General features: G+C 45.3%; 1 protein-coding gene across 2 annotated transcripts; it reads left to right on the forward strand.

Annotated features, from left to right (window-relative positions):
• The first annotated feature begins 5,944 nt into the window (after positions 1 to 5,944).
• On the forward strand, positions 5,945 to 20,526 carry LOC141191457 (oocyte zinc finger protein XlCOF7.1-like). Of its 2 annotated transcripts, none has more exons than XM_073661347.1 (7): positions 5,945 to 6,056; positions 7,054 to 7,200; positions 7,330 to 7,509; positions 7,592 to 7,715; positions 7,798 to 7,895; positions 8,094 to 8,184; positions 18,978 to 20,526. In XM_073661347.1, exons 2-7 carry the CDS (start codon positions 7,108 to 7,110, stop codon positions 20,084 to 20,086), a joined length of 1,695 nt encoding a protein of 564 aa, XP_073517448.1. In that variant the 5' UTR covers positions 5,945 to 6,056; positions 7,054 to 7,107; the 3' UTR covers positions 20,087 to 20,526. The 2 variants fall into 2 exon arrangements, with proteins under 2 accessions (XP_073517448.1, XP_073517450.1); XM_073661349.1 differs by having other exon boundaries at positions 18,981 to 20,526.
• Positions 20,527 to 27,814: the final 7,288 nt, after the last annotated feature.

Raw genomic sequence — 27,814 nt, forward strand, 5'->3', positions numbered from 1 at the left:
GAGCTTTGAACAAATAAGGGCAGATTTTAACTTTCACATAGGATGTTTTATCAATATCTGCAAATACGTCATGCATATGTGGCACCCCAGGGGTCTGGTTACCACAGTAATAGCAATATTACGTCTGAGAGCAGGTGGGAGGTCTCCTGGTCAGGAACCCTAAGCATGCAACACTTCCTGCCCAGTCCTGGGAGGGGAAGAACTTCCCCTATATAAACTGGGGCTGAGGCGGGGTTAGAGGAGAAGAAGAGGAGTCCCAGACAGAGACACAGTCTGGTCTGGAGTGGAGCAGATACAGGGAGAGCAAGATCAGGAGCTCTGTGGGAGCAGTGATAAAAGGGGTCAGAGACTGGAAGCTGTAGAGCTCGTCCTGACTGAAGAGATCTCACCGGACACGGAGTCCGAGGCTGTGGGGACTGATCCATACCCAGCAGCAGAAACCGACCGGCAGGGGATTTCAGGTCCTCTGGCCAAGAAACCCGAAGGCACGGTCACACGCAAGGGACCAGCACCGCCGGCGTGGAGCGGAGGCTACCAGAAGGCCCCGAGTCACCGGCCATACGGGTGAGCACCACACGGTACACTCAGGGACGTGGGCTACTTCTACCCGCTTCTAGCAAGGTAGCCAGGAAGAGTACAATAGTTGGGGAGGCCTACAACTCCGCCTGGCCAGGGGAGATCCTATCTGCTCACAGACTGACCAGGCCCCGATCGCTAGCCAGTACTCCCGGGAGGGTCTACCTTTGCCACCAGTAAAGACCCTGAACTACACCGCACCGTCTCTGAGTGGTTCCTAGTGCCTGCGTGCAATTCTGCTATCCCCATCATCCACGTCCGCTGCCCTGAGGCCATACCCCTCCCGTTGGGGGTTATACTATCCACGCTGCACAACTGTACCACCGGCCTCAGCGGTCTGCCCTGCAGCGGCGGCTTCATAACCGCATTCAACGGGTGGCGTAGTCGAACAATATAACATCTTATTCTAAGTTCTGCCACTTGGTTTGACACCCTGGGCACGGACCGGGTCACCGCCACGAGGACTACTACCCCTATCAGATCCGGCTCCGGGTATTCCCCGCATGCGCAACGCTGCACAACAGAGGCCCAGGGGGCGCGTCACATATAACACACAACTAGAATAAACGCCATACTGATTGATAGACATTACCCAATAGATACCATTGCTACAGCGGTGGATACAAAATGTCTAATATCCCTTATTTATAGGCAATTACTGGCCCTACTTTTGGATATGCTTTAATAGTTAAGACAAAATGGGAAGAGGATGTGTGTCCCTTAGCTGAGGAGCAATGGGGGGAAATACTGAATTTGATACCTAACCTTTCCTTGTCGAAGACACAAAGATTGTCCCAAATTCTTCTCATTCATAGGGTATATAGATCCCCAAGTATTTTATTTAAAATTTTAATACAAACTGATGACACATGCCCTAGATGTGGTCAAAATGCTGCCAACCTGATACATATGATGTGGGAATATTGGCGACTACTGTAATGTGGTGATCGCTCTTGTACTATCTGTATTTGGGATACAACTTCAGTTGGAACCTAAAATCTGTATCCTGGGACTCCTGGGAGAGGACGTAGACCAGACTCCCATATGGCAATAGCTAGCTCCAGAATATTATTCTAGCCAGATAGTTGTTGGCACTACATTGGATAGAAAATTCTCCCCCAACGATAACAGAACTAAAATCCAGGATAAATGACACTATGCTTGGAAAGGGAGCTTATATATGAAGAAACGCTGTCAAGAAATCCATACACATATGGAACAATGGTTAATTACCCCCGGTATTGCTTCAGAAAACCTTCTCAGAAATACTATACTGGACCGTTTGTCCATTTCCTTACAGTAACCCAGGAATTTATATCCTTATACCCAAGGTGTCAGCGAATAATAATTGTCTCAGTCCATATAATTGTCCCTTCTTAGATATATTCTTTTTCTTTTGATGTCCCAATAGGGGAAAAAATAATCAGTCAGGAATATTTCAGATATTTATGTACAAATGTAAAATTACTATTCCAAAACCTTGTACTATAGAGCGATATTGGGATTTGTATCATTGTAAACCGGTTGTCGTATTGTTAGTGGTTATTTATTTTTATTTTATTTTTGTCACAAAGTTTGTATAAGAAAAACAAAATGTTGGTAATTATTTATTTTGTTAAAAATTATCTGATTGAAAAAAAGAAAGATGCTAAGGTCTATAATAGATCAAACATATACAAAATATCAAGATCCATGTGAAGATACTCGTATGAATTCACAGATAAATGTGCTCGCTCATTGACAAGGAGGTTACATCCACACATACAAAGGACATATGTATCCAGAATAAAGGGGGCACCCGGCTATAGACTCATAACCCCACTGACATAGAGGAAGCATTTCATTGCTGTTATAGCTCTCTATATAATATTCATGGACAATACCACGACGTGTCGCCTAATAGTCTTGAAACAAAAATTGACAAATATATTATGGACACTACCGTTCCTTCCTTACAGACCCCCGAGCAGGAGGTACTAGACAAAGCTTTCACTGAACGAGAGATATGAGAGGCCATTAAATCATTCCCTATTGGGCAGGGAGTTAAGGAGATATAGGGGAAAGAGAAAATATACCTGTGTAGCTTATATAATGAGAGGACAGATGTGTGACACCGTGTCTCACCAGAGAGATCTAGGACTGTAAAGAAAGACAGATAAGATAGGTATCCACCACATCATAGACAGCCCCAGTGTCAGAGGAATACAGGCATACCATAGGATTTGTTCAGGATTTCCTAGGTCTGGCGTCCTGATGCGGTATTCACCGCTTGTCAGCGTGCAGCGCCTGTATCAGAGAGCACCCGGAAGTGTTTTATACAGGCATGCAATGAGCGTGCAGAGACCGCGGCCAATAGGAAAATTGTGACCACGGCGGAAGTGACGCTATCGGTTGCTAGGTAGATGACTATCCGGTCATGTGATGCCTATGGTGCTTTCCAGATGGGCGGAAGTATGTGTTCCAAGCTAGTGATAATACTATGGATCAGAGATATCACGTTCCGAGGCTGAGTACTATGTTTTAAATGGATACAAGGTGGATATGGGAAATGCAATGGGGCGGAAGAGGGAGAGTGGGATGATCCAAATTAGTAGGACCAACGGAAATAGAATTTGATGTTCCAGAAGGGGGTTAATAGGATATTAACATTGGATCTAAAAAACAAGAAAAAACATGTCAATATCTCTCCAAACATGTAAACTGTCAAAGATGGACGGTTGGGTCGGGAGAGGAGGACTACTACTCCTCTCATCCAAAAGCCTCTCCCACTGATAACAGCGAGAGCGGCGCTGCTGAGGGGAGCAGTAGTTTTCTTCAACAGAGCCGGCGTGTCCGCGGTGAAAAAAAGAAAGAAAAAAGTAAAAAGAGAAAAAAAAACCTTATGCTCACCTGTCCAGCGACCCCCGGTGTCCTCGGTCCCAGCAATGCTCTCCTCCCGGCGGCTGGCGTTATACTGCTGGTAGTGCGCTCGCTCCTAGCAGTATACTGTGCTTCCAGGACCTGTGGTGACGTGAGCGATCAGCTGATTGGTCACGTGACCGATCAGCTGATGATCACGTGACCTCACCCTGGGAATACTCTCAAGTTCTGAGTGGTAAGCTCACCGGGACTGATCTTAAGCTGATCAACCCCAGTGACCTCACTCCTGCACAGCAATATATACTGACAGGAGTGATTTTACACTCCTTGTCAGTGTACATTGCTGTCTTTTACAGCAGTGACATCAGTGATTGGGTGAATGGCAGTAGCTGACACCGAGCTCTTTTCTTTGGTGATGTCAAGATGTCAATCAGACCTTTTTATGACCAAACATAAGTAAAGTAAAGAGTTAAATAAACACACAGACATAAAGCAAACACTTTATTTGAAATACAACAGGCACATTCTTTAATCATTTAAATTAACCAATATACCGAACCCAGTTCTGACGGAAATCCAAGGGTTTAAGCAATGTCCACCAAATAACTTTATTTAGCTCCAAAAAACGCATAAAAAATCAAGGCAAAACCGCACATTTTATCCGCAGCATTTTTCCTGCCAAGGAGATGCAGAAACGCTCAGGAAATTTCTGCATCAAATCCTGATCGTGCGCACATAGCCTCAATCTCAAAGGCAAAGAAAGATCTCCTTAGGCACTTTATAATAGTCCTGGAAATCTAACGTAGTCTACAAATGGATACCTTAAAAACATAAAAAGAGAATTAAAAAACAAGATACTGTCCCTTGTTCACCAATTTATTAGAAAATATGGATCCCCCGCAGGTCCGGCATAGTTCAGCGCTTCCCATGACGTTCCCTGAATCCGTTGATAAAAGTGTATGGAGAGTCTCCATAGGCTTTTAGCAGCCGCTACTCCCGGTTCCTGCTGCACTCTGAGACCCGGCGGCTCTGCACAGCAGTGACTTCAGTAACTATACTGCTCATCAGAGTCGCCGGGTCACACTGTCCTCTGTTAGACCTGGCGACTCTGATGAGCAGTATAGTTACCAACGTCACCGCTGTTCAGAGATGCCAAGTCCCACAGAGCGTAGCGGGACCCAGGAGTGATTGCTGCTAAAAACCTATGGAGACTCAGAACAAATCTCCATAGGCTTTTATCGACGGATTCGGGGAACGTTGTGGGAAGCACTGGATTACATTGGACCTGTTATTTTCTAATAAATTGTTGAATGAGAGACAGTGCCTTGTTTCTTTTTCCCTCTTTTTATGTTTTTTTGGTTATCCATTTGTGGACTACATTGGATTCAGTGGACTACGTCAGACCTGCATGTTTTTTTTGTGTTTTTTAATAAATTAGTGAACCAGGAAAAGTGTTGGGAAATGTTTATTCAAATGAAGTATTTTTTGTGTGTTTTTATTTTTGATTGCTGGGTCAGTAATGGGAGTGTCTTATAGACACCTATTCATTACTAACATCAGGGCTTGATGCCAGCTGTGATTTTTGACAAATTACAGCTGACATCAATCCCAAGACACTTTACACTGATTGTCAATGCATCAGGGCAATTGGGAAGAGCAAAGGCAAAATGCCATAATTGGTGCATCTCATAGACTTCTGGTATATTTAAGCTGGGAAGGGCCCAATAACCAGGGACCTTCCCAATCTGATATCAGCTCTCTGCTGTATGCTTTACCTTTGCTGGTTACAAAAATAGGGAGGGGTGGGCACATCATTATTTTTAATTATTTATTTGTTAGGTTAAACAAGGCTTATCGGCCATTAATGCCATTGGAAAGGCTGTAAAGGGTGAAAATTTATATATGTAGGGGGGTTGTGAAATTATATGTAGGAAATCTATCTATTATCTATCATCTCTCTAACTTCTTTCTATCATCTATCGATATCTGTACATAACATTGTTTTCTTAGTTTTGTAATCAGCTTTAGGTTACATAGAGGATTATAGTAAGTAAAAGACGATGTTAATGACGCATTGTAAACGGATGCAGGCGAGAAAAAGATCGCACACTCGCATGACAATCGTCCAACTTTTCGGGATGAACATCGGAGCGATTTATAATCTGCTGATGTGAACAGACCCTTATCCGGACTCTGAATATAGTCTATCAAGGCCGCCCTCCCTGGAAGGGGTTAAACATACGAGATTTCGGCCTTTTAGCTCCTGGCATGAAGTGGATAGCACAATCATATGCCGCCATATGGTAGACGTCCGGTAACTGGTGATAATCACCTCATGTGTCGTCCCACGTTACATCCTCACATAAAACCGTAGAAAAGGCGGCGCGGGGTATTTGTGCCAGAAGTGAGGGGCAAATAATGGCGGAAATGTCCCTGACTGCGGAGACGTCTCCATGTAGAGTCTTCACCCCGGATATCAGGACAGGAGCCGCGCAGTTCACACTGTGCATCCACTGAGGCCCCTGATCATGTGACCCCTGACTCCTCCCCTCCTGTGACCTCATCACAGGTCCTGTGCGCACACAACAGCCATATATGTGGTGGCGGCTCTGCAGGTGGAGGTATGTGGAGACCCCATTACTGGGCGCAGGGGCATTAACCCCTTCAGCACGGAGGCTCTTTGGGGGTCTCTGTGTGGTGTGAACAGTGAGGTAACAGCTGTGGGCAGAATGCGGCTTCGCTGGTTCCCGTCCACATTAGATCCCTTCAGACGACTGCAGGATGAAGGACAGAAGCCCAGAGACGTCCTCACACAATGGCCGCTGCTTCTCTCCTAGTTCCCGCACAGTGATGTAGATACTGGTGATAATCGCCCCCATATTCTCTGTATTCCTCCGGTGCGATGGATTTACCCTCAGGTTCAGCAATGCTCCTCCGCCATCTCTCCTCGACCTCAGCTATTTACCCTTTCAATGCCACAAAACTGAACGTTCTTACAGTCACCATTGTGTTCTCTTAGGAAATGTGTGGAATCGTTGGAGGGGTTAATGGGCGCGGGATTAATGGGGTCTCCTATGTGCTCATTAATTCTCTGCCTTATTTACGGGAGCAGCAGCCGACATATCTGACAGTACACGCCAGACACTGAATGCCATATGCTACAAATTCACTGCTGCAGGCGATCGATTGTTTAATGAAATGTTTTTATTTAATGTGATTAAACCTATTTCTTGTGTTCGGCATATTTACATGGTGAACATTCATCAATGCCGCATTGGTGAAAACCCAGAGGTGTAAGGCAGGTTCTCGTTATCGGCTTCTCTTGGGATTAAACCAGGAGACAGGAGTTGTGAAAGGGTCGGGGCCGAGAACTAACAACCATCTCATAAAACCATCAGACAACCATCTCGTGAGAAACGTATTCAGCTGCCGACTCTGAGGAAGTAACTGCTTGTTGTCTGGGGCCTAAAATATAAAGGTTTTATTAGTAGATGTAAAGAAGAAAACTAAATACTGTAATATAATAAATCTGATATGTTTCCCTTATTATCTGCAGTAATTGTATTATTACACAGGATTCTTTATGATGTTACATCGGCTCATCTTCTTCTCATTCAGGTCCGTACAATATTGGATCCTGTCAATGAACATCTATATAAGAGAATTTTCCTTATGGACCCATCAAATATCGATATGGACAGAGACAAGATGGCGGAGAGGATATTACACCTCACCCTAGAGATCCTCTTCCGGCTTACTGGAGAGGTGAGAGATTCTGATGACGTCACATTACATCATTCTTATCTATAGGAATAACAGATGGACAGAACTGGAGAGGTGAGGACTCTGGAAATGTCTGTAGTGAGATTTATTAATGTGTCTCTCCATAACCAGGATTACACAGTAGTGAAGAAGACCTCTAGTGAGCGCTGTCAGGACCCTGTGTCTGAGGGATGGGGAAGACCCCTAAGCCCAATCACAGGGCCTCCATCTCGCCCCCTGATACATGAGGACATTAATGACCAGAAGATCCTAGAACTCACCTACAAGATGATTGAGCTGCTGACTGGAGAGGTGACGCTGCTGGGAATGCTGGGACATTATACAGTAACACTATGGAGGGATCGGGGGGTGACGGTATCATTGTATGTGTCAGGTTCCTATAAGGTGTCAGGATGTCTCCGTCTATTTCTCCATGGAGGAGTGGGAGTATTTAGAAGGATACAAAGATGAATACAAGGACGTCATAATGGAGGTTCCCCAGCCCCTCACATCACCAGGTAATAGACAGGACTAAGTACACACGGCCTATAATTATCTCTATGTAAAGAATGAATTCAGCCCTGTTTGTGTTTCCTCCAGATCTATGCAGTAAGAGGACAACACCAGAAAGATGTCCCCGTCCTCTTCTTCCACAGGACTGTAAACAAGAAGATCCCAATGTTCCTCAGGATCATCAGGTAGATGGAGAGAAGGTGTCATGAGATCTCCCCTATGATGTGTAGATGGCTGTGAAGGTCTTGTGCTCAGTCTTGTTTTATCCACCAGTATTATATGTTTTATACTTGTGTAATGAGAACGGTGGAGATGGCAGGATTAGAGCTGATCATAGATGTGACTTCTCCATCTGTCTGTGACTTTTATAATATTTGTTTCAGGGTGAAGATCTGACCCATATTAATACTACAGAGACATATGTGAGGGGTGATGATCGGTGTAAGGAGGAGATTCCTACATATGACTACCCAGGTGAGTAGTGACCACTAAATGCAGAGAAGTCACAGATTCTTCTCAGTCATCAGCTGTGGCTGCTTTATCGGTGGTGTAGTCCGGCCGTATCACAATCGTGTGATCACCATTTTGCCTCTAGACCACAACATTCTCCTCCACCAAAAACTGTTCAAATGACTTTGGGCAATGGAAGCCCTTTCTGTGCTGCTGAATGTTCTCATATGGTCCCTACAAGACCAGGTCCAGTCTTTCTGACCAAACTTCACTATTATGATCGACAACATTTAATGTGCAGTGAGGACCAAGTGTGAATTTCTGTACAATAACAACAGAGTTTCCCTTTATACTTTTCAATTTCTTTTAAAATTGACTAACTTCTAACAGGATTGCGATAAACTACATAAAAAAACATTACACCTGTGCCATGATATACAGTGGGGGAAATAAGTATTTGATCCCTTGCTGTTTTTGTAAGTTTGCCCACTGACAAAAAGACATGAACAGTCTATAATTTTAAGGTTAGATTAATTTTAACATTGAGAGATAGAATATCCCAAAAAAAATCAAGAAAATCACATTGTATAAATTTCTATATATTTTTTTTCATTTTGCAGTGAGAAGTATTTGATCCCTCTGGCAAACAACACTTAATACTTGGTGGCAAAACCCTTGTTGGCAAGCACAGCAATCAGACGTTGTTTGTAGTTGATGATGAGGGTTGCGCACATGTCAGGAGGAGTTTTGGTCCACTCCTCTTTGCAGACCATCTTTAAATCATATCATTCAGATTGTGATGCTGTCACTTGGCAACTCTGACCTTCAACTCCCTCCATAAGTTTTCTATGGGATTAAGGTCTGGAGACAGGCTAGACCACTCCATGACCTTAATGTGCTTCTTTTTGAGCCACTCCTTTTGTTGCTTTGGCTTCATGTTTTAGGTCATTGCCTTGCTGGAAGACCCAGCCACGACCCATTTTTAATGTCCTGGCGGAGGGAAGGAGGTTGTCACTCAGGATTTTAAGGTACATGGCTCCATCCATTCTCCCATTGATGCGGTGAAGTAGTCCTGTGCCCTTAGCAGAGAAACACTCCCAAAACCTAATGTTTCCACCTCCATGCTTGACTGTGGGGACGGTGTTCATTGGGTCATAGGCAGAATTTCTCTTCCTCCAAACACGGCGAGTTGAGTTAATGCTCAAATTTTGGCACAGCACCTTCTCCCAATAACTCAGAATCATCCAGGTGTTCAATGGCAAACTTCAGATGGGCCTGCACATGTGCCTTCTTGAGCAGGGGGGACCTTGCGGGCACTGCAGGATTTTAAACCTTTAAGACGTAATGTGTTACCAATGGTTTTCTTGGTGACTGTGGTCCCAGCTGCCTTGAGATCATTAACAAGATCCCCCCGTGTAGTTTTAGGCTGATCTCTTACCTTCCTCATGAACAAGGATACACTACGAGGTGAGATTTTGCATGGTGCCCCAGATCGATGTCGATTGACAGTCATTTTGTATTTCTTCCATTTTCTTACTATTGCACCAACAGTTGTCTTCTTCTCGCCCAGCGTCTTACTCTTTTTTTTTTATTACTTATGGTTTTGTAGTCCATTCCATCTTTGTGTAGGTCTATGATCTTGTCCCTGACATCCTTAGAAAGCTCTTTGGTCTTGCCCATGTTGTAGAGGTTAGAGTCTGACTGATTAATTGAGTCTGTGGACAGGAGTCTTTTATACAGGTGACTATGTAAGACAGCTGTCTTTAATGCAGGTAACGAGTTGATTAGTAGCGTCTAACTGGTCTGTAGGAGCCAGAACTTATAATGGCTTGTAGGGGTTCAAATACTTATTTCTCACTGCAAAATGCAAAAAAAAATATTTAATTTATATAATGTGATTTTTTGGGGGATATTATATCTCTCAATGTTAAAATTAACCTACCCTTAAAATTATAGACTGTTCATGTCTTTGTTAGTGGACAAACTTACAAAACAGCAAGGGATCAAATACTTATTTCCCCCACTGTATCTCTTTTGGCTGATGGCTGTAATATACATCTATTCACGCCTGCAGGAGATGTGGTGATATGGCTCGAGCCCTGGTTTCATGGATTCACTCCACGTCATAAATTTCATTATGTTTTCAATCCTAAAGAATTCAGATTCCTGCACAATCTCTCCTGAAATGGGGGCACTAATACTTTCTCTACTCTTCTGGTCAGTACTCATAGTAGCTCCAATGGTCCACCATAAATGAGTGCAACTCCATTTAGTGTTGAAGGTCTCCCCTCATACATACGTTCTTGTTGAGGATGTAACATGTTTTTTTCTTCTATGTCTTTTTTTTACACGTTCATTCTGTATGATAGTTTGATTGTGGTGGGATCGGCCGGCCTCACTTATATGAGACTGTATCTCACTGGTAGTCTATAAAAAAAGATCTCCATTGCCTCTTCCAAAAGTCTGATATCTTTATTTAAGACTCCTCAGCTCTGCAGTTTTATAACTATATTTCTCTTTAAATGACTAATATTTCCTCTTGAATCGCATCTGATAGAAAATATTCTCCTTTACATTTTTCACTGATGGAGACTGTTGAGTTTGATCATTTCAGTAGATGTGTTATTGTCTATACTCAGTTTCAGTAGATGTGTTATTGTCTATACTCAGTTTTCGACTACAGTAGTTATTTCCCCCTAATACTCTGATTTAACCCCTTCCCGCAGATAGTTTTGTGTTCCTAATCAGGGACCATTTTTCAAATCTGACGTGTGTCACTTTACAGTGGGTACGGAAAATATTCACACTCCTTTAAATTTTTCACTCTTTGTTTTATTGCATCCATTTGGTAAATTCTAAAAAGTTTTTTTTTTCTCATTAAAGTCCACTCTGCACCCCATCTTGACTGAAAACCCCCCAGAAATGTAGACATTTTTGTAAATTTATTAAAAAAAGAAAAACTAAAATATCACAGACCAAATGAGAATCATGAGCTCAAAGGAACTACCCAAGGAGCTCAGAGACAGAATTGTGGCAAGGGACAGATCTGGCCAAGGTTACAAAAGAAGTCTTCCAAGACATGGGCTTCCAGCCAAACTGAGCAATCGTGGGAGAAGAGCCTTGGTGAGAGAGGTAAAGAAGAACCCAAATATCACTTTGCCTGAGCTCTAGAGATGCAGTAGGGAGATGGGAGAAAGTTCCACAAAGTCAACTATCACTGCTGCCCTCCAGCAGTCGGGCCTTTATGGCAGAAGGGCCAACGGAAGCCTCTCCTCAGTGCAAGACATATGAAAGCCTGCATATAGTTTGCTCAAAAACACATTAAGGACTCCCAGACTATGAGAAATAAGATTCTCTGGTCTGATGAGATGAAGATAGAACTTTTTGGTGATCATTCTAAGCGGTATGTGTAGAGTAAACCAGGCACTGCTCATCACCTGCCCAATACAATCCCAACAGTGAAACATGGTGGTGGCAGCATCGTGCTGTGTGGATGTTTTTCAGGTACAGGGACAGGACGACTGGTTGCAATTGAAGGAAACATGAATGCGGCCAAGTACAGAGATACCCTGGATGAAAACTTCTTCCAGAGTGCTCTGGACCTCAGACTTGGACGAAGGCTCACCTTCCAAGGAATGTCCACTTATCTGCTTAATTTAAATATTACCCCCGCCCCTGCACGTCACAGGGCCCTGTAGCGTGCAGTCTAAAGCTGAACATCCCTCTTATGCGCAATGTGCATATAGCTGAAGGTGCTTTTTTTTCTCTCCCTGCGCTATTATACTGATTTGCTCTAGTGCGCAATTGCCGGGAGTCACTGTGACTTCCGCTCCAGTGACCTCCGGCGTGCGCAACAATGAGGTTTGGTTCCCACATCCTCTCGGCATCCTGCTATCCGAGAGGAAGGGGGGACCAAACCTCATTGTTGCGCACGCAACTGATCCCACAGTTGGACACTCTGAAGAACTGTTCACTGGTCCATTTCCATATTTGGGCCCCTCGCCTGCTCCGCTTGAAGTGGTGGAAGAGGAGATCCCATGTAGCGATGGCCAAATATTTGAACAGACACGGCCACAGGAAGGCGACGCTGGCAATTTGTCACAAGAGGTGGACGATGACGAGACACAATTGCCACGAAGTAAGGAGGAGGACCGTGGTGCGGAAGTGGAAGAAGAGGAGGAGGTGGTGGATGATCTAGTAACTGGCCCAACGTGGCAGGAGGACACGCAGAGCGAGGCCAGCAGCACACAGGGGGAGGGAGGTAGAGTACCCCAACAGGCAGGAAGAAGCAGTGTGGTGGCCGCAGACAGAAGGCGGGCAACGGTTCCCCGTAACACCAACACGAGGGACGTAACTAGTACAACCGGTAGGTCTTCCAGAGTCTGGAATTTTTTTAAAGACTCTGCTGATAACCCCAAAAAGGCCATTTGTACCACCTGCCAGGCCAGCATCAGCAGGGGTGACAAAACTACCAGCCTGACCACCACCAGCATGATCAGGCACATGTCAGCAAAGCACCCGACTTTGTGGGTCGAAACCCAGGGTCCACGACCAGTGTCAGCGGGTGTCACCACTGCTTCTTCCGCTGTTGTGCGTGTAAGAGAACTGCCTGTTGTGCGTACAAGGCAATCCCCTGTCCATACTGCATGCAAAGATGCCCCCTCCTCTCAGTCTTCACTTGTTATGGCAGTTTCTCAAGAAACAGCATCAACGTCCACGTCCCACCGCAGCGTTCAATTGTCCATATCCCAGACCTTTGAATGAAAGCGCAAATTCGCAGCCAATGCCCCACAGGCCACAGTCCTAAATTCGCACATTTCACGACTACTTGCGTTGGAAATGCTGCCTTTTAGGCTAGTCGAGACGGAATCCTTCCGCAACCTTATGGCGGTGGCCGTCTCTCGGTACTCGGTCCCCAGCTGACACTATTTTGCCCGGTGTGCCATCCCCGCACTACACAAGCAAGTGTCCCAAAACATCTGCCGTGCCCTCAACAATGCAGTTACTGGGAGAGTCCACCTGACAACTGACACGTGGACAAGTGCTTGTGGCCAGGGACGGTACATCTCCCTGATGACACACTGGGTAAACATAGTGGAAGCCGGGACCCATTTGGACCTTGGGACGGAACACATCCTCCCCACACCGAGGATTGCGGGCCCTATGTCAGTCAGAGTTGCCCCCACAGTGTACAGTTCATGCGCATCATCCTCCTCCTCATGTTCAGCCTCCATCTCAGATATCACCACATCAGTTACAAGCTGGAAGCACTGCAGTACTGCCTCAGCCAAGCGGCAACAGGCTGTGCTGAAACTCATAAGCTTAGGTGATAAACCTCACACTGCTTGTGAGTTGTGGACAGCTGTGAAAGAGCAGGCAGCTCTGTGGCTGAGACCGCTGAACCTACATCCAGGCATGGTCGTGTGTGACAATGGCCGTAACCTGGTGGCAGCTTTGAGGCGAGATCACACACGTACCATGCCTGGCTCATGTGCTTAACCTCGTGGTTCAGCGGTTTCTTAAATCGTACCCCGAGTTGCCAGATCTGCTCGTCAAAGTACGCCGCCTGTCAGCTCATTTTTGGAAGTCGGCTACAGCTTCCGCCGCCCTTGCTGTGTTGCTGCAGCGTTTGCAGCTTCTGGCACACCGACTGGTGTGTGATGTCCCCACATGTTGGAACTCTACCCTCCACATGTTGCAAAGGATTTGTGAGCAGAAGAGAGCAGTTGTGGAGTACCAGCTGCAACAAGGCCGTCGATATTCAGGTTCAGACTCTACACATAAGACCTCAGGAGTGGACCTGGATGTCTGACATATGTACCATCCTGGCAAACTTTGAGGAGTCCACCAAAATGGTGAGTGGCGATGACGCCATCATTAGCGTCAGCATCCCACTTGTCTGTCTTTTGCAATGCTCTCTGCAGAAAATTAAAGAGGAGGCATTGCAGCCAGAGTATGATGAGATGGATCAAGAAGCCGTAGCAGGCGATTACACACACCCCAGCCTCATCTCATCCCAGCGTGCATTTAGGGACAATGAGGGAGTGGAGGAGGAGGAGGAAGAACAGGAGCTGGTGTCATGCGTTGTAGACAATAGTACCTGTACAACTGTCATACCGTCGGTTCAGCGTGGGTGGCCAGAGGACAGGGGGGAGGAGGAGAGCATGGTCAGTCGTCATCTTGGTGAGGACACGGAAGTCTTGCCCATTGCCAGTCTGGCACGCATTGCTGACTTTATGTTACGCTGCCTTAACCGTGACCCTCGCTTTGTCAAAATGTTGGGTGATAGTCATTACTGGTTGGTGACACTTTTAGACCCCCCCTACAAGGAGAACTTTCACTCTCTTATTCCTGAGGTGGAGAGGTCTACAAAAATGGGGCAGTACCAGAAGGCCCTTGCTGCAGAACTGTTAAAAAATTCCCATCTGAACACACTAGCAGCAGAGGTCACAGTTCGTTGCCCAACCAAGGCGTACAGATGAGAGAGACGCAACTCCAATCCACCAGAGGCAGGGGAACACTGTCAACATTCTGGGACAGTTTTCTGAGACCCGCCCAGCTTACAGGCCCTGAGGCGCGGGGTACTCTCACAAGGAGTGGAAAGTTTCAAAAGATGGTGAGGGAGTACCTTTCCAACTGTACCAGCATCCTCCGTGATTCCTCTGTGCCTTTTAATTATTGGGTATCCAAGCTGGACACTTGGAATGAACTCGCTCTGTACGCCTTGGAGGTCCTGGCCTGCCCTGCCGCTAGCGTGTTATCGGAGCGTGTTTTTAGTGCTGCTGGGGGAATTATAACTGATAAGCGCACTCGCCTGTCAACTGACAATGCTGACAAGCTGACCCTTATCAAAAAGGGCTGGATTGGGCCAGACTTCTCATCACCACCAAATGACAGCAGAGTAACATAAAGTCAAATCCACTGTGTTATTTCGGGAGGTGTATTCCCATGCACCGCTTCACACCCACACATGGGTATACGCTTCCTAATTTCGGCTGTTTTTTGCTCTTCTACTTATCCTCAGCCTCCACCACCACTATACCACCAGGGTGACCGTGGTACGTGTTGCCAGCATTGCAAGTTCCTCCGTCCTAATTTTTGGCAGCTTTTGCTTGCAAGGCATAGGCAAAGACTATGGGAGACCCACTCCCCAATAATGGGAATAATGTTTTTAATATGCTGTACTGCATGGCACTCGTAAGGGGCATTGCAAGTTCCTCCGTCCTAATTTTTGGCAGCCTTTGCTTGGAAGGCATAGGCAAAGACTATGTGAGACCCACTCCCCAATAATGGGAATAATGTTTTTAATATGCTGTACTGCATGGCACTCGTAAGGGGCATTGCAAGTTCCTCCGTCCTAATTTTTGGCAGCTTTTGCTTGGAAGGCATAGGCAAAGACTATGGGAGAGCCACTTCCCAATAATGGGAATAATGTTTTTAATATGCTGTACTGCATGGCTCTTGTAAGGGGCATTGCAAGTTCCTCTGTCCTAATTTTTGGCAGCTTTTGCTTGGAAGGCATAGGCAAAGACTATGGGAGACCCACTCCCCAATAATGGGAATAATGTTTTTAATATGCTGTAGTGATGAGCGAGCATGCTCACCACTGCTCGGTACTCGCCCGAGCATCTCAGTACTCGAGATGCTCGGAGCTCGCCGAGTACTTTCGAGATGCTCGGGCGGGAGCTTGGGTCCCCGTCCTGCATTTTGGCGCTATTTAGAGCACCAATCATGCAGGGATTGTCTGCCACTCACTGTAATGTCACAGCCATGGTGGTTGTGGCATTATAGTGATTGCCCAAATCGATGGGAACAGTGCTCACAGTGAAACATGAAAAGCCGGCAATTCAGCAGCGGCATACACCGGTACCAGACAATTTAGAACAGAAAGAATAGAGCATCACACATAGATTAGATAGATAGAAACATGTCAGTCACATATATAATAAGTACAGTGACAGTGTTGGTTACTGTACTTGTCATTTAGTGTTAAAATAAAGGATTTATTAAAAAAAAAAATTGGCGTGGGGTTCCCCGTAATTTTACTCTCTAGCGGAGGTTAAGCAGACGGCTGGGGCAGATGTTTGAAGCCTGGGTAGGGGGTAATACCCACGGAGCTTCCCAGGCTACTAATATCAGCCCCCAGCTGAATACCTAGCCTTTACTAGCTATTAAAATGGGGGACCCCCAAAAAAATGACGTGGGGTCCCCCCTATTTTAATAGCTAGCAAAGGCTAGGCAGACAGCTGGGGGCTGATATTAATAGCCCAGGAAGGGTGCCATGAATATTGGCCCCCTCCCAGGCTAGAAACACCAGCCGTCAGCCGCCCCAGAAATGGCGCATCCATAGGATGCGCCAATTCTGGCACTTAGCCTCGCTCTTCCCACTGCCCTGTAGCGGTGGCAGTGGGGTAATAGGGTTGAGGTTGATGTCAGCTTATAATGCCAGTTGACATCAAGCCCAGGTTAGTAATGGAGAGGCGTCTATAAGACACCCCCATTATTAACCCCATAGTCAAAGTTAAAAAAAACCCACAAACACTCAGAATAAAGTCCTTTAATTGAAATATAGACACAATTCTTTAATGTTCTAAATTAAACTCTACTTACCGTCACGCCCATTCCAGCTGAAGCCAACGATCTCCTGCAATAAAAGTAAAATAATAAACCAACCTCATCCTTACCTTTCCATGGTTCCCAGGACAGTTTCAGCTCTGCTACATTGACATGACAGGCTGCATCGGAGCAGAACGCTGAAATCCAGCTTGCCATGCTGCAGACACTGAGAAGCTCCTCAGTGAAGCTCCTCAGTGTCTGGCTGTGACGGCATCCAGATGAGCTGAGTTCATGTCCAATGAACTCAGCTCACCTCATGCACGTCGTCACTGACAGCGTGGGAGAATTCTCCTGCGCATGCGGTGCCGGCAAATGACGTCACCGCTTGAGCAGGAGAATTCTCTCACACTGGGACGGCACTGAGATGGCAGGCTGAATGGTAGCAGCACGCTGCCATCCAGCGTGCCATCCTTCAGAGACACTGAGGAGCGCAGGCAATGTCTCTGAAGGATGACAAGCTGGATGGCAGCGTTCTGCTACCATCCAGCCTGCCATCTCAATGCCATCCCAGTGTGGGAGAATTCTCCTGCTCAAGCGGTGATGTCATTTGCCTGCCATGTTCCCCAATGATAATCCGCTGCGGATTATTATTGCGGAAAAAAACGCAGCACTACCAATTATTTTGCGGAAGCTCTGCGTTTTCGCCGCCATTGACTTTCATTGGAACGCATGGATTACGCATCACTGTATATGTAGATGCGCATTCCATGCATTCCAATGTGCAGATGGTACCCAGGTGTGGAGGAGAGGAGACTCTCCTCCGGACCCGGGTACCATAGAACCTGTAAAAAAAATAAAAAATAAATGTTATACTTATCTTCTGATGGCCCCCGGTGCGCTTGTACTCCCATGCCGGCAGCTAGCGATGGACTGAAGGACCTGCGCTGACGTCATAGTCATGTGACGGGTCACGCGATGCTGACGTCGGCAGGTTCTTCAGTGTACCGCGATCTGCCGACGGCCAGGACGCAGCGAAGCAAGACACCGGGGGCCATCGGAAGGTAAGTATAGATTTTTTTTTTCTACCATGCGTTTTTTAAGCGTTTCTGCACTTCTGTTTGGGCACTTTTTAGGCTTTCTACAGACTGCCGGGGGTGCCGCCGCAAAAATGCTCGGGTCTCCCATAGACTAACATTAGGCTCGTTGCTCGGGTCGAGCACCCGAGTATCACGGTGAGCTCGGCCCGAGCTTCGAGCACCCGAGCATTTTAGTGCTCGCTCAACACTAATAGGGACCAGTTTCTTCTCTAATTTGGAGAAAAACGTTGTAACTTGATTATTTGTGCCGCTAGTGAGAAGTTGAAGTTCTATTTTTACTTTTTCCAACTCTATGGCTACTTCATTATATTCTTTTTCGTTCTGCTTAAGGATTACATCCATCAGATTTTTTGTGTAGTTTAAGTGTATTTTTTTCCCAAGATAACACAAAGTTCTTATTTTTGGAAAATTGAAACACCTCTTTGAAGACTCAGAGCGCCCTAGGGACTCGTTCACGTTCCTGATTAGATTTAAGGGAATTAATCTTCCAAAATAGGCGGTATCTCTTTTTCCGCTAAATGAGTAATTCTTCTTTCCCGAGACTGGATACTGATGACCTGTAACTCATAGTTTAGGTTGCAGTCCATAAAAAACGCATCTGTGTCTACACATAGTGCCCAGATGGTGCTCCAGGAGACCCACACCGTAAATTAAGTGGGTTCTTCTCACTATAGTAATGCCAAATACATGGATGATAAATGTGGTTTGGGCGCACTGCAAGGCTCGGAAGAGAGGGGGAGATCTGACTTTGGGAGAGCGGATATTGCTGGATTGGTTTATGGAAGCCATATTTCTTTACAAGAGCCTTTCAGCCACTAGTAATGTGGAAATCTCTGTTTTTCCACTGACTGATGATGGACCTAAGTGAGGACTTGTTTATTGCGAGATGTGTAGAAGTTTTTATTGGTATTATTTTCATCTACATAACATTGTTTGGCTTTTTATTCCATATTTGGGAGGCAGAATGAACAAATAGTTGAACACAATGCTCCACTGGTTCATCCTATGAGGTTTTCTATTAGACTGTGAACTGTCATTGTCTTAGTGAACAATTCAATATTTTTACATAACTTCCCATTTGTACTGACAGTGTAAGAAGAAATGTTCAAAAACATAAATTTCATGGATATTTTGTTCAAAAATAATAATTGGTTTTATTCTTAGCAGATGACTGTACCCGGAGATCAGAGGGACAGATGACATCTTCAATTTTTAAATCAGACGATCTTGAGATCCCACAGGATACAATTGAAGTGAATGCCATTACTCCAGATATGCCATCATCCCTTCACAGCAAAGATCTGTCATCTGATCCTATGAAACAGGTCCTGTCTTCTGATTCATTACTGACTACTCATGGAAATCTAAGTCACAAAATAAGCATTAAAAAACAAACTGCTCCTAATGCAAAGAAGCCATTTTCCTGTTCAGAATGTGGGAAATGTTTTAACCAAAATTGGATCCTTGTTAATCACCAGAGAATTCACACAGGGGAGAAGCTTTGTTCATGTTCAGAATGTGGGAAATGTTATAACCAGAAATCAGATCTTATTAATCACCAGAGAATTCACACAGGGGAGAAGCCTTTTTCATGCTCAGAATGTGGGAAATGTTTTGTACAGAAATCACAGCTTATCGCACATCAGAAAACTCATACAGGGGAGAAGCCTTTTTCATGTTCAGAATGTGAAAAATGTTTTAAACATAAATCAGATTGTGTTAATCACCAGAGAATTCACACAGGGGAGAAGCCTTTTTCATGTTCAGAATGTGGGAAATGTTTTAACCGCAAATCAGTTCTTGTTAATCACCAGAGAACTCACAGATTGGAGAAGCCTTTTTCATGTTCAGAATGTGGGAAATGTTTTGTAGAGAAATCACACCTTAATACACATCAGAGAATTCACACAGGGGAGAAGCCTTTTTCATGTTCAGAATGTGGGAAATGTTTTATACAGAAATCACAGCTTATCGCACACCAGAGAATTCACACAGGGGAGAAACCTTTTTCATGTTCAGAATGTGGGAAATGTTTTAACCAGAAATCAGATTTTGCTAAGCACCAGAGAACCCACACAGGAGAGAAGCCTTTTTCATGTTCAGAATGTGGAAAATGTTTTAACCAGAAATCAGATCTTGTTAGTCACCAGAGATCTCACACAGGGGAGAAGCCCTTTTTATGTTCAGATTGTGGAAAATGTTTTGTGCAGAAATCACACCTTGTTAGACACCAGACACTTCACACAGGGGAGAAGCCATTTTCATGTTCTTAATGTGGGAAATATTTTATGAGGAAATCAGCTGTTAATAAACATCAGAAAAGTCACACAATGAAGGAGCCTTTTTCCTGTTCAGAAAGTGGGAATTGTTTAACCATAAATTGATTTTTGTTATACACCAAATAACTCACTCAGGGGAAAAGCCTTTTTCATGTTACTTCATGTGGTGATCACGCCCACACACAAGCGGTGCGGGCCGATTGCCGCGTCTTTTTATGTGACATCTGTCAGTCATAAAAAACTGATATGGATCTGGTATCGCTGTAATCGCACCAAGCCGAAGAATAAAGTCTCTTATTCAATTATACCGCACGAGGAACGGCATAAAAAATAAACTCTAGGGTTGTGCTAGTGTTAGGGTTGTGCTAGGGTTAGGGTTGTGCTAGGGTTAGGGTTGTGCTAGGGTTAGGGTTGTGCTAGGGTTAGGGTTGTGCTAGGGTTAGGGTTGGGCTAGGGTTAGGGTTGGGTTAGTGTTAGGCTAGGGTTACGGTTGGGCTAGGGTTAGGGTTGGGTTAGGGTTGGGATAGACTAGGGTTAGGGTTGGGCTAGGGTTGTGTTAGGGTTCGGCCAAGGTTAGGCTAGGGTTATGGTTGGGTTAGGGTTGTGGTAGGGTTGGGCTAGGTTTATGGTTGGGCTAGGGTTAGGGTTGGGGTTGGGATTTTTTCAACAGTAAAGAAAAAAAATGACGACGATATGGTGACTAGTGTTAAGTGCTCTCTACTTGAGTTTGCATCGGGAGCTCGGGTATGCCCTGAGAATAGTGGGTGCTCGAGTGACATGCTTGAGTCTCCGCCTCATATGTTTTGCAGCTGTTATACAGCAAAAAAAAACTTGCGGGGATTGCCAGCCATGCACGAGCGATCCCCGCATGTTTATTTTTGGGTGTCTAATAACCGCGAAACATGTGGGCGGGGACTCGAGCATGTTCCTTGTGCACCCGCGATACATGGTGCATACCTGAGTACCCGATGCAAACTCAAGTAGAGAGCACTTGCGCTCAAGAGTAATGACCACTTATTCAATATGATGACCTAATGTTATCACATTCTGTGTCGTACCTCTGGGTTTAAAATGTTCACTATACCCCTTAATAAAATCCTTGAGGGGTCTAGTTTCCAAAATGGGGTCACTTCTTGGGGATTTCCACTATTTAGGCGCATCAGGGGCTCTCCAAAAGCAACATGACGTCCGCTAATTATTCAAGAAAATTTTATATTCAAAAATTCAAATGGCTCCTTCCCTTCCGAACTCTGCCGTGTGCCCTAACAGTGTATTTTCCCCACATATAGGGTGTAGGCTTACTCAGGAGAAATTGCACAAGAAATTGCATGGTGCAATTTCTCTTATTATTCTTATGAAAATGCAAAATTGGAGGCTGAAAAGCATTTTTGTTGGAAAAATGTTAAAATTTTATTTTTACGGCTCAATGTTCTAAACTTCTATGAAACACCTGGGGGTTCAAGGTGATCACCACACATCTAGATAAGTTCCCTGAGGGGGTTTAGTTTCCAAAATGGGGTCACTTGTGGGGGGTTTCCACTGTTTAGGCACATTAGGGGCTCCCCAAGCACAACATGGCATCCGCTAATTGTTCAAGCAAATTTTACATTCAAAAAGTCAAATGGCGCTCCTTCGTTTCCGAACCCTGCCGTGCGCCCAAACAGTGGTTTTCCTCCATATATGGGGTATCGGCGTTCTCAGAATGAATTACACAACACATTTTGTGGTCCATTTTTTCCTGATACCCTTGCGAAAATAAAAAAATTGGGTCTAAAGTAACATTTTTGTGAAAAAATTAAATGTTAATTTTTTCTTCCACATTACAAAAATTCCTGTGAAGCACCTGAAGGGTTAATAAACTTATTGAATGTAGTTTTGAGCACCTTGAGGGGTGCAGTTTTTAGAATGGTGTCACTTTTCAGTATTTTCTGTCATAAAGGCCCCTCAAAGTTACTTCAAATGTGACATGGTTCCTAAAAAAATGGTTTTGTAAATTTTGTTGTAAAAATGAGAAATCGCTCGTCAACTTTTAACCCTTATAACTTCCTAACAAAAAAAATTTTGGTTCTAAAATTGAATGTTGTTAAGCCCCAGCAAAAACACACAGGGTAGAAGAATTTTTCCTCTTCAGAATGTGGAAAATATCTTAACCAGAAATCAGATCATGTTATACACCGGAGAATTCACACAGGGAAGAAGCCTTTTTCATGTTCAGAATGTGGGAAATGTTTTATCCAAAAATCGCATCTTGATAGCCACCAGAGAACCCACACAGGGAAGAAGCCTTTTTCTTGTTAAGAATGTGGGAAATATTTTAGCCATCAATTAGCTTTTGTTAAGCACCAGATAACCCACGCAGGGGAAAAAACCTTTTCCTGTTCAGAATGTGGGAAATGTTATGTGAAGAAATCATCTCTTCTTAATCACCAGAGAATTCACACAGGGGAGAAGCCTCTTTCATGATCAGAATGTGAGAAAAAAAAATTTAATCAATAAACTTTATTGAACACCAAATAACATAGTTTACAGCAGAATAATTATTTTACATGTCATCATACAGTACATGTACAGGAATTGTACCTATATAAACCAATTGCTCATTCAATGTCATTCAAATAAAGACCATATAGTTCTCCCGTTCCCAACCCAGAAATAACATCCACCCTCCCCACCCTCTCTGACTGTGTGCATTACAGTAAAACCATGCCCATACTCAAGTAGGTGTTACTCAAGTACATCAACCTACTACCCAGACCGGTGATGATCATAATTGATAGGATCAGTAAATTAAATAAGACATCTCTAGCCAGCTCTTCCGAAACCACAGCTGTGCACCTAATCCAGTCTCCCCATACTTTACCCAATGTACCAATCATCCCCTCTTTATATAAACCTTTTTTTCCATTAAATAATAGAGTTGAGAGCTTGGACCACTTCTTCTACATAGGGTTGTCTGGTTGCCAGCTAGTGTTTGGCAATGGATGGATCTTCTAGTCTAGTAGAGGATTTTAGCAATAGCTAACTGTACCTGGGGAGATCCTCCCACCTCCCCGGTTAATCCAAACACAGGTTTTCGCACTAAGCGTGGTTTGGATATTAAACACTTCTGCTATTAATCTATGTCAGGGTTCCACAGGCACAACACCGGGGAGATCACACAATATCTCACCGCTCTCTTCACTCTGTCAGGATTTCGTCAGGGATCCATAAGCACACGATCCAGACTACTCACTACACAGCTATCGGCAAGCGAGCAGAAAGCGAATGGTGTCACACCTCCGGATTCCAACACATGGAATATGTGTATTCGCCCCCTGACTGTTACTGCCAGCTTCGCGATAGCCCAATTATTATTATTCGCTGCCACCACCGGCCGAGTTTGAAATATAATACAGGCCTGGCCGGACGCCTGCGTTCTGGTAGCATGTGGCTTTGGGTGAGGGAACGATTACAGAGCAAAAGAAACAGAGCTATTAAATGTTATATTTAATCCAAAAGGGAGGCAGTGTTTATGAAAAATATACAAGATTTTACAAAAGGGGACAATACATACGCAGTTACACAAATAAAACAGGATTAAAGAAGAAACTTACTATACGTTCGCAGAGATGACTCAATATAGGTGGAAGGGAGCTCTCCTATGACTTGACCGTTACCGAATGGGATCTGTTGCTTATAATAAATGTATACTCCCAGCAATGAATACTACTCCATCCTCCGTGGATTCCTTTATCCACGGCTCAGGCCGTCTGCAGAGCTCTGTTGAATTCCCGGGAACTAATCTTCCTTGGCTAGATGTACATTTATCACAAGTCTGTGTCAGAGGCATCTTCCCTCCCATTTTAATTGGGCTGGCAGCACCTAGCATTTGTTTACAAGGCACTTCTCATGTGTGTGTTAATTTGCATACAGTCAGATGGTCCAAGTGTCAGCTCTTCTCTTTGAAAAATGGTGGATAAGGGAGGGGTGAGAGGGAAAAGAGGTTTGGGGGAGATTTTTAATATTTTCTCAGTATCTCCATGACAATCTACCTAACACCTCCCCACCTCCCCTCCCAAGTCACCACCAGTCTCGGGCATGTCCAAAACATTTGCATCAGGTCCGCATATTTTCCCCTGCAACACTGACAACAGCCACGCATCTTTAGGCCCATTCTATACAATACTTTGAGAATCTTATAAACTCTATGAACTAGAAACAGTTGAGACCTTTGCGACGTAATTATTGAAAGCAACTCTGGAGATTCCAGCACCTTGTTCCATTCCTCTGTAGAAATGCTACCCACATCCTCCTCCCAATTACTCCGAACCTGAGCCATGGGGTCACCCAATTCAGATTCACGCAAATCAAATTAAACTCCTGTTTCAGCTGTTTGAACTACTGATGGTTATCTGAGTATAGCTGATGCACAAATTTCAATCCCTGATTCTTCCATTCTCCAAATCCCTCCAATCTCCGCAACTCCTCTAGAATAAAGTTATACCAGATAGGCATGCACTTTGGTATGTCATTCCAAACAACCTTTTACATGTCCACCAAATTTTATGTACCAGTTACTGGGTAGGTTATATACTCGAGCTACCTACAAATTTGTGGGATTCCGGTATCTCCAGTAAATTCTTCCTCCCCTCGCCAAGTGTTTTAATATAATCGATCCTGATTCCTGGGCCACCTTCAGTGTCTAGCCTTAAAAGTGCTGAAATTGGGAAGCTAAGTAGTACCCCCATACAGTGGGTACAGAAAGTATTCAGACCCCTTTAAATTTTTCTCTCTTTGTTTCATTGCAGCCATTTGGTAAATTTTAAAAAGTTCATTCTTTTTCTCATTAAAGTACACTCTGCACACTGTAACATACCTGGCGGCGGGCTTGCATGGTGCACCATCTCTCACTATGCAAGATCGCAAACTTGATCTTCAGTCCAGTCTGCTAGCCTGGCTTCTATTCATGCTGTCTGTTTGTCTCTGTTCTGACTGTTTAGGGCGGCGGCCCGGTTACTTCCTGTTTCTTGTAGCTGCTGTGGGCACACCCCTGATGTGTCCTCAGCCTATTGCTGTCTGTCATTGGATATTTAAACCAGCTTCACCTGGAAGCTGGTGCCTGAGCAACTCTAACATTCAGTGTGCTCCTTGACTCTGAATGTGCCAGGTCCTGTTCTGTTCTTGCCTGTCCGCCAACCTGGGAGCTGTATTCCCAGGCCTGTCTGAACTATCTCCTAGCCTGTTGTCTGTCCGCCTTCCTGGAGGCTGTATTTCCAGGCCAATCTGAACACGCTCCTAGCCTGTTCGTCCCGCCTTCTGGGGGCCGCATACCCAGACTCGCTCCTGTATCTCGCTGCAGTGTCAGTTCCTGTCTGAACACTCAGTTCCTGTCTGAACACTCTCCTAGCCTCTTACCTGTTTTGTCTCTATGTCCATTTCCTCCCTTTTGCTGCAGTTTCTGAACCAGCACTTGGCTATACCTAGGCTCGTTCCTGTATTTCGTTGCAGTAACAGTTCCTGTCTGAACTGTCTCCTAACCTGTTACCTGTTTTGTCTCTATGTTCGTTTCCTCTCTTTTTCTGCAGAGTCCGAACCTGCACCTAACTCCTACTCGTTGTCGCTGTACTTCCGTTTGTGAGTTTGGAGTCCACTCGCTACTTCTTTGCAAGTACCTTGTGTGTATATGGTTCTGCCTTTCCCTTCCAGTCTGTTCCATGTGAACAGAGCCCTGTCCCCTCTGCTCTGTCTTTGCTCACCGCTTTTGCGGTTTATCTCTGCTCTGCCTTGCTTACCGCTCCGGCGGTTCCTGCCCGCTCTGCCTTGTCCACCGCATCTGCGGTTTCGCTCTGCTCAGCCTTGTCCACTGCATCTGCGGTTTCGCTCTGCTTAGCCTTGTCCACCGCATCTGCGGTTTCGCTCTGCTCAGCCTTGTCCACTGCATCTGCGGTTTCGCTCTGCTCTATCTTGTCCACCGCATCTGCGGTTTTGCTCTGCTCAGCCTTGTTCACTGCATCTGCGGTTTTGCTCTGCTCTGCCTTGTCCACCGCATCTGCGGTTTCGCTCTGCTCAGCCTTGTCCACCGCATCTGCAGTTTTGCTTTACTCTGCTTGATTACCGCATCTGCGGCTCTGAACCCGTCTCCCAGTCTGTACTGGACCCTACCCAGCCTGTGCTCTAACCTGCCTGTTCTTGTATTCCCCAGTGTGGGTCAACAGCCGCGTCCGGGGTCTGACCTGGAGTGGCACCTGGTCCCTCTGCTCGGTTCCTCCCTGGTGCACGGTGTCGTAGCCGGCATGCGACCTCGGTCGGATCAGGTTGATACTTAGTTACGCCCCTCCAGGCATTCTCCGGTTCATGGCACAGTGGGATCACTAATCACGCACACGCTAGTCAGTCCAGGCGTGAGCGTAACACACCCCATCTTAACTGAAAAAAAACCCAGAAATATAGCAATTTTTGCAAATCCAAAAGGAGCGGATTTAGACCAGTTTATTGTCAGCAGGGTCGCCATCAGGGCATTACTGCCCTTACTCCCGTATGGGGCCCGGTGAGTAGAGGGCCCCTCCGTCTGCTCACCGGGCCCCAGCGAACTGAACTTGCGTCCTCAGACACAGGTTCACTTTAAATCTATTGTCGTGTGGGAGTCTTCCCGCACCGCAATAGTTAAGTCACCAGCCAATCACAGGCCGGTAGCTGACGTCCGTGTGCACGTCGCTGGTGTAGGATGTCACTGCCTGCCTGTGACTGGCTAACATCCGTGCTTCAAATCAACGAAGGAGCGTCGCTGCTGGAGCAGCAGCAAGGTGAGGAGGAACTTTATTTTTTTTGAGACTTGGAGGCAGAATGGGAGATGACACATGGGGGCGGAATGGGAGATGACACATGGGGGCGGAATGGGAGATGACACATTGGGGCGGATGGAAGATGACACACGGGGGCAGAATGGAGACACATAGGGCCAGAATGGGAGATATGACATGGGGCAGAATGAGAAATGAGACTTGGGGCAAATTGGGAGATGACACATGGGGTAGAATGGGAGATGACACTTGGGGGTAGAATTGAGAGACATGGGGGCAGAATGAGAGATGAGACATGGGGGGCAAATTGGGAAATGCTACATGGGGGCAGAATGGAGAGACATGGGGGCAGAATGGGAGATGAGACGGGGGCAGAATGGAGAGACATGCGGGCAGGATAAGAGAACATATGAGGGCAGGATGTGGAACAATATTACTGTAGGGGCTAATTAAAGGATTTTATTACTGCTGTGATGTATTTTAATTTTGAGGATACTGTTTTCAGTGGGGGAGGGGGCCCTATTACTGTGTAGGGTGACACTTTGTCGCTTTTTTTCTTCATCTGATGTAGTGTAGAAATTGGGGAAAAACTAGGGAATGTGCTTTGGAAACTGCTCTAGATGTGTTGTTTTCTGCAGAGATGAGTCTTGGCTAGAAGAAGTGATGGCAGTCTGTGTTGGATGAACAAGAAAAGCTAAGATGAAGGACTTCAACTAGAGACGGCACTGGTGAGTCAGTGTGTTACCTGTACACTGACACTATACACTACATACTATGCTGTCACGCCATATGTGGGAAAGACTTAGTGCTACACAAAAGAAAGAGGGAAAGGGAGCCCAGACTCTAGGGAACAAAGGGGGAAGTGGAGACCTCCTAGTCTGGTCTAGTGTCACCCTAGCTCAACTACTGACCCTATATTGGCTCTTCACCAATCGCCGCACGC

The sequence above is a fragment of the Phyllobates terribilis genome, unplaced genomic scaffold (assembly GCF_046119375.1).
Source record: "Phyllobates terribilis strain yellow unplaced genomic scaffold, ASM4611937v1 Scaffold_46__1_contigs__length_10046794, whole genome shotgun sequence".
Classification (NCBI taxonomy): Eukaryota; Metazoa; Chordata; class Amphibia; order Anura; family Dendrobatidae; genus Phyllobates; species Phyllobates terribilis.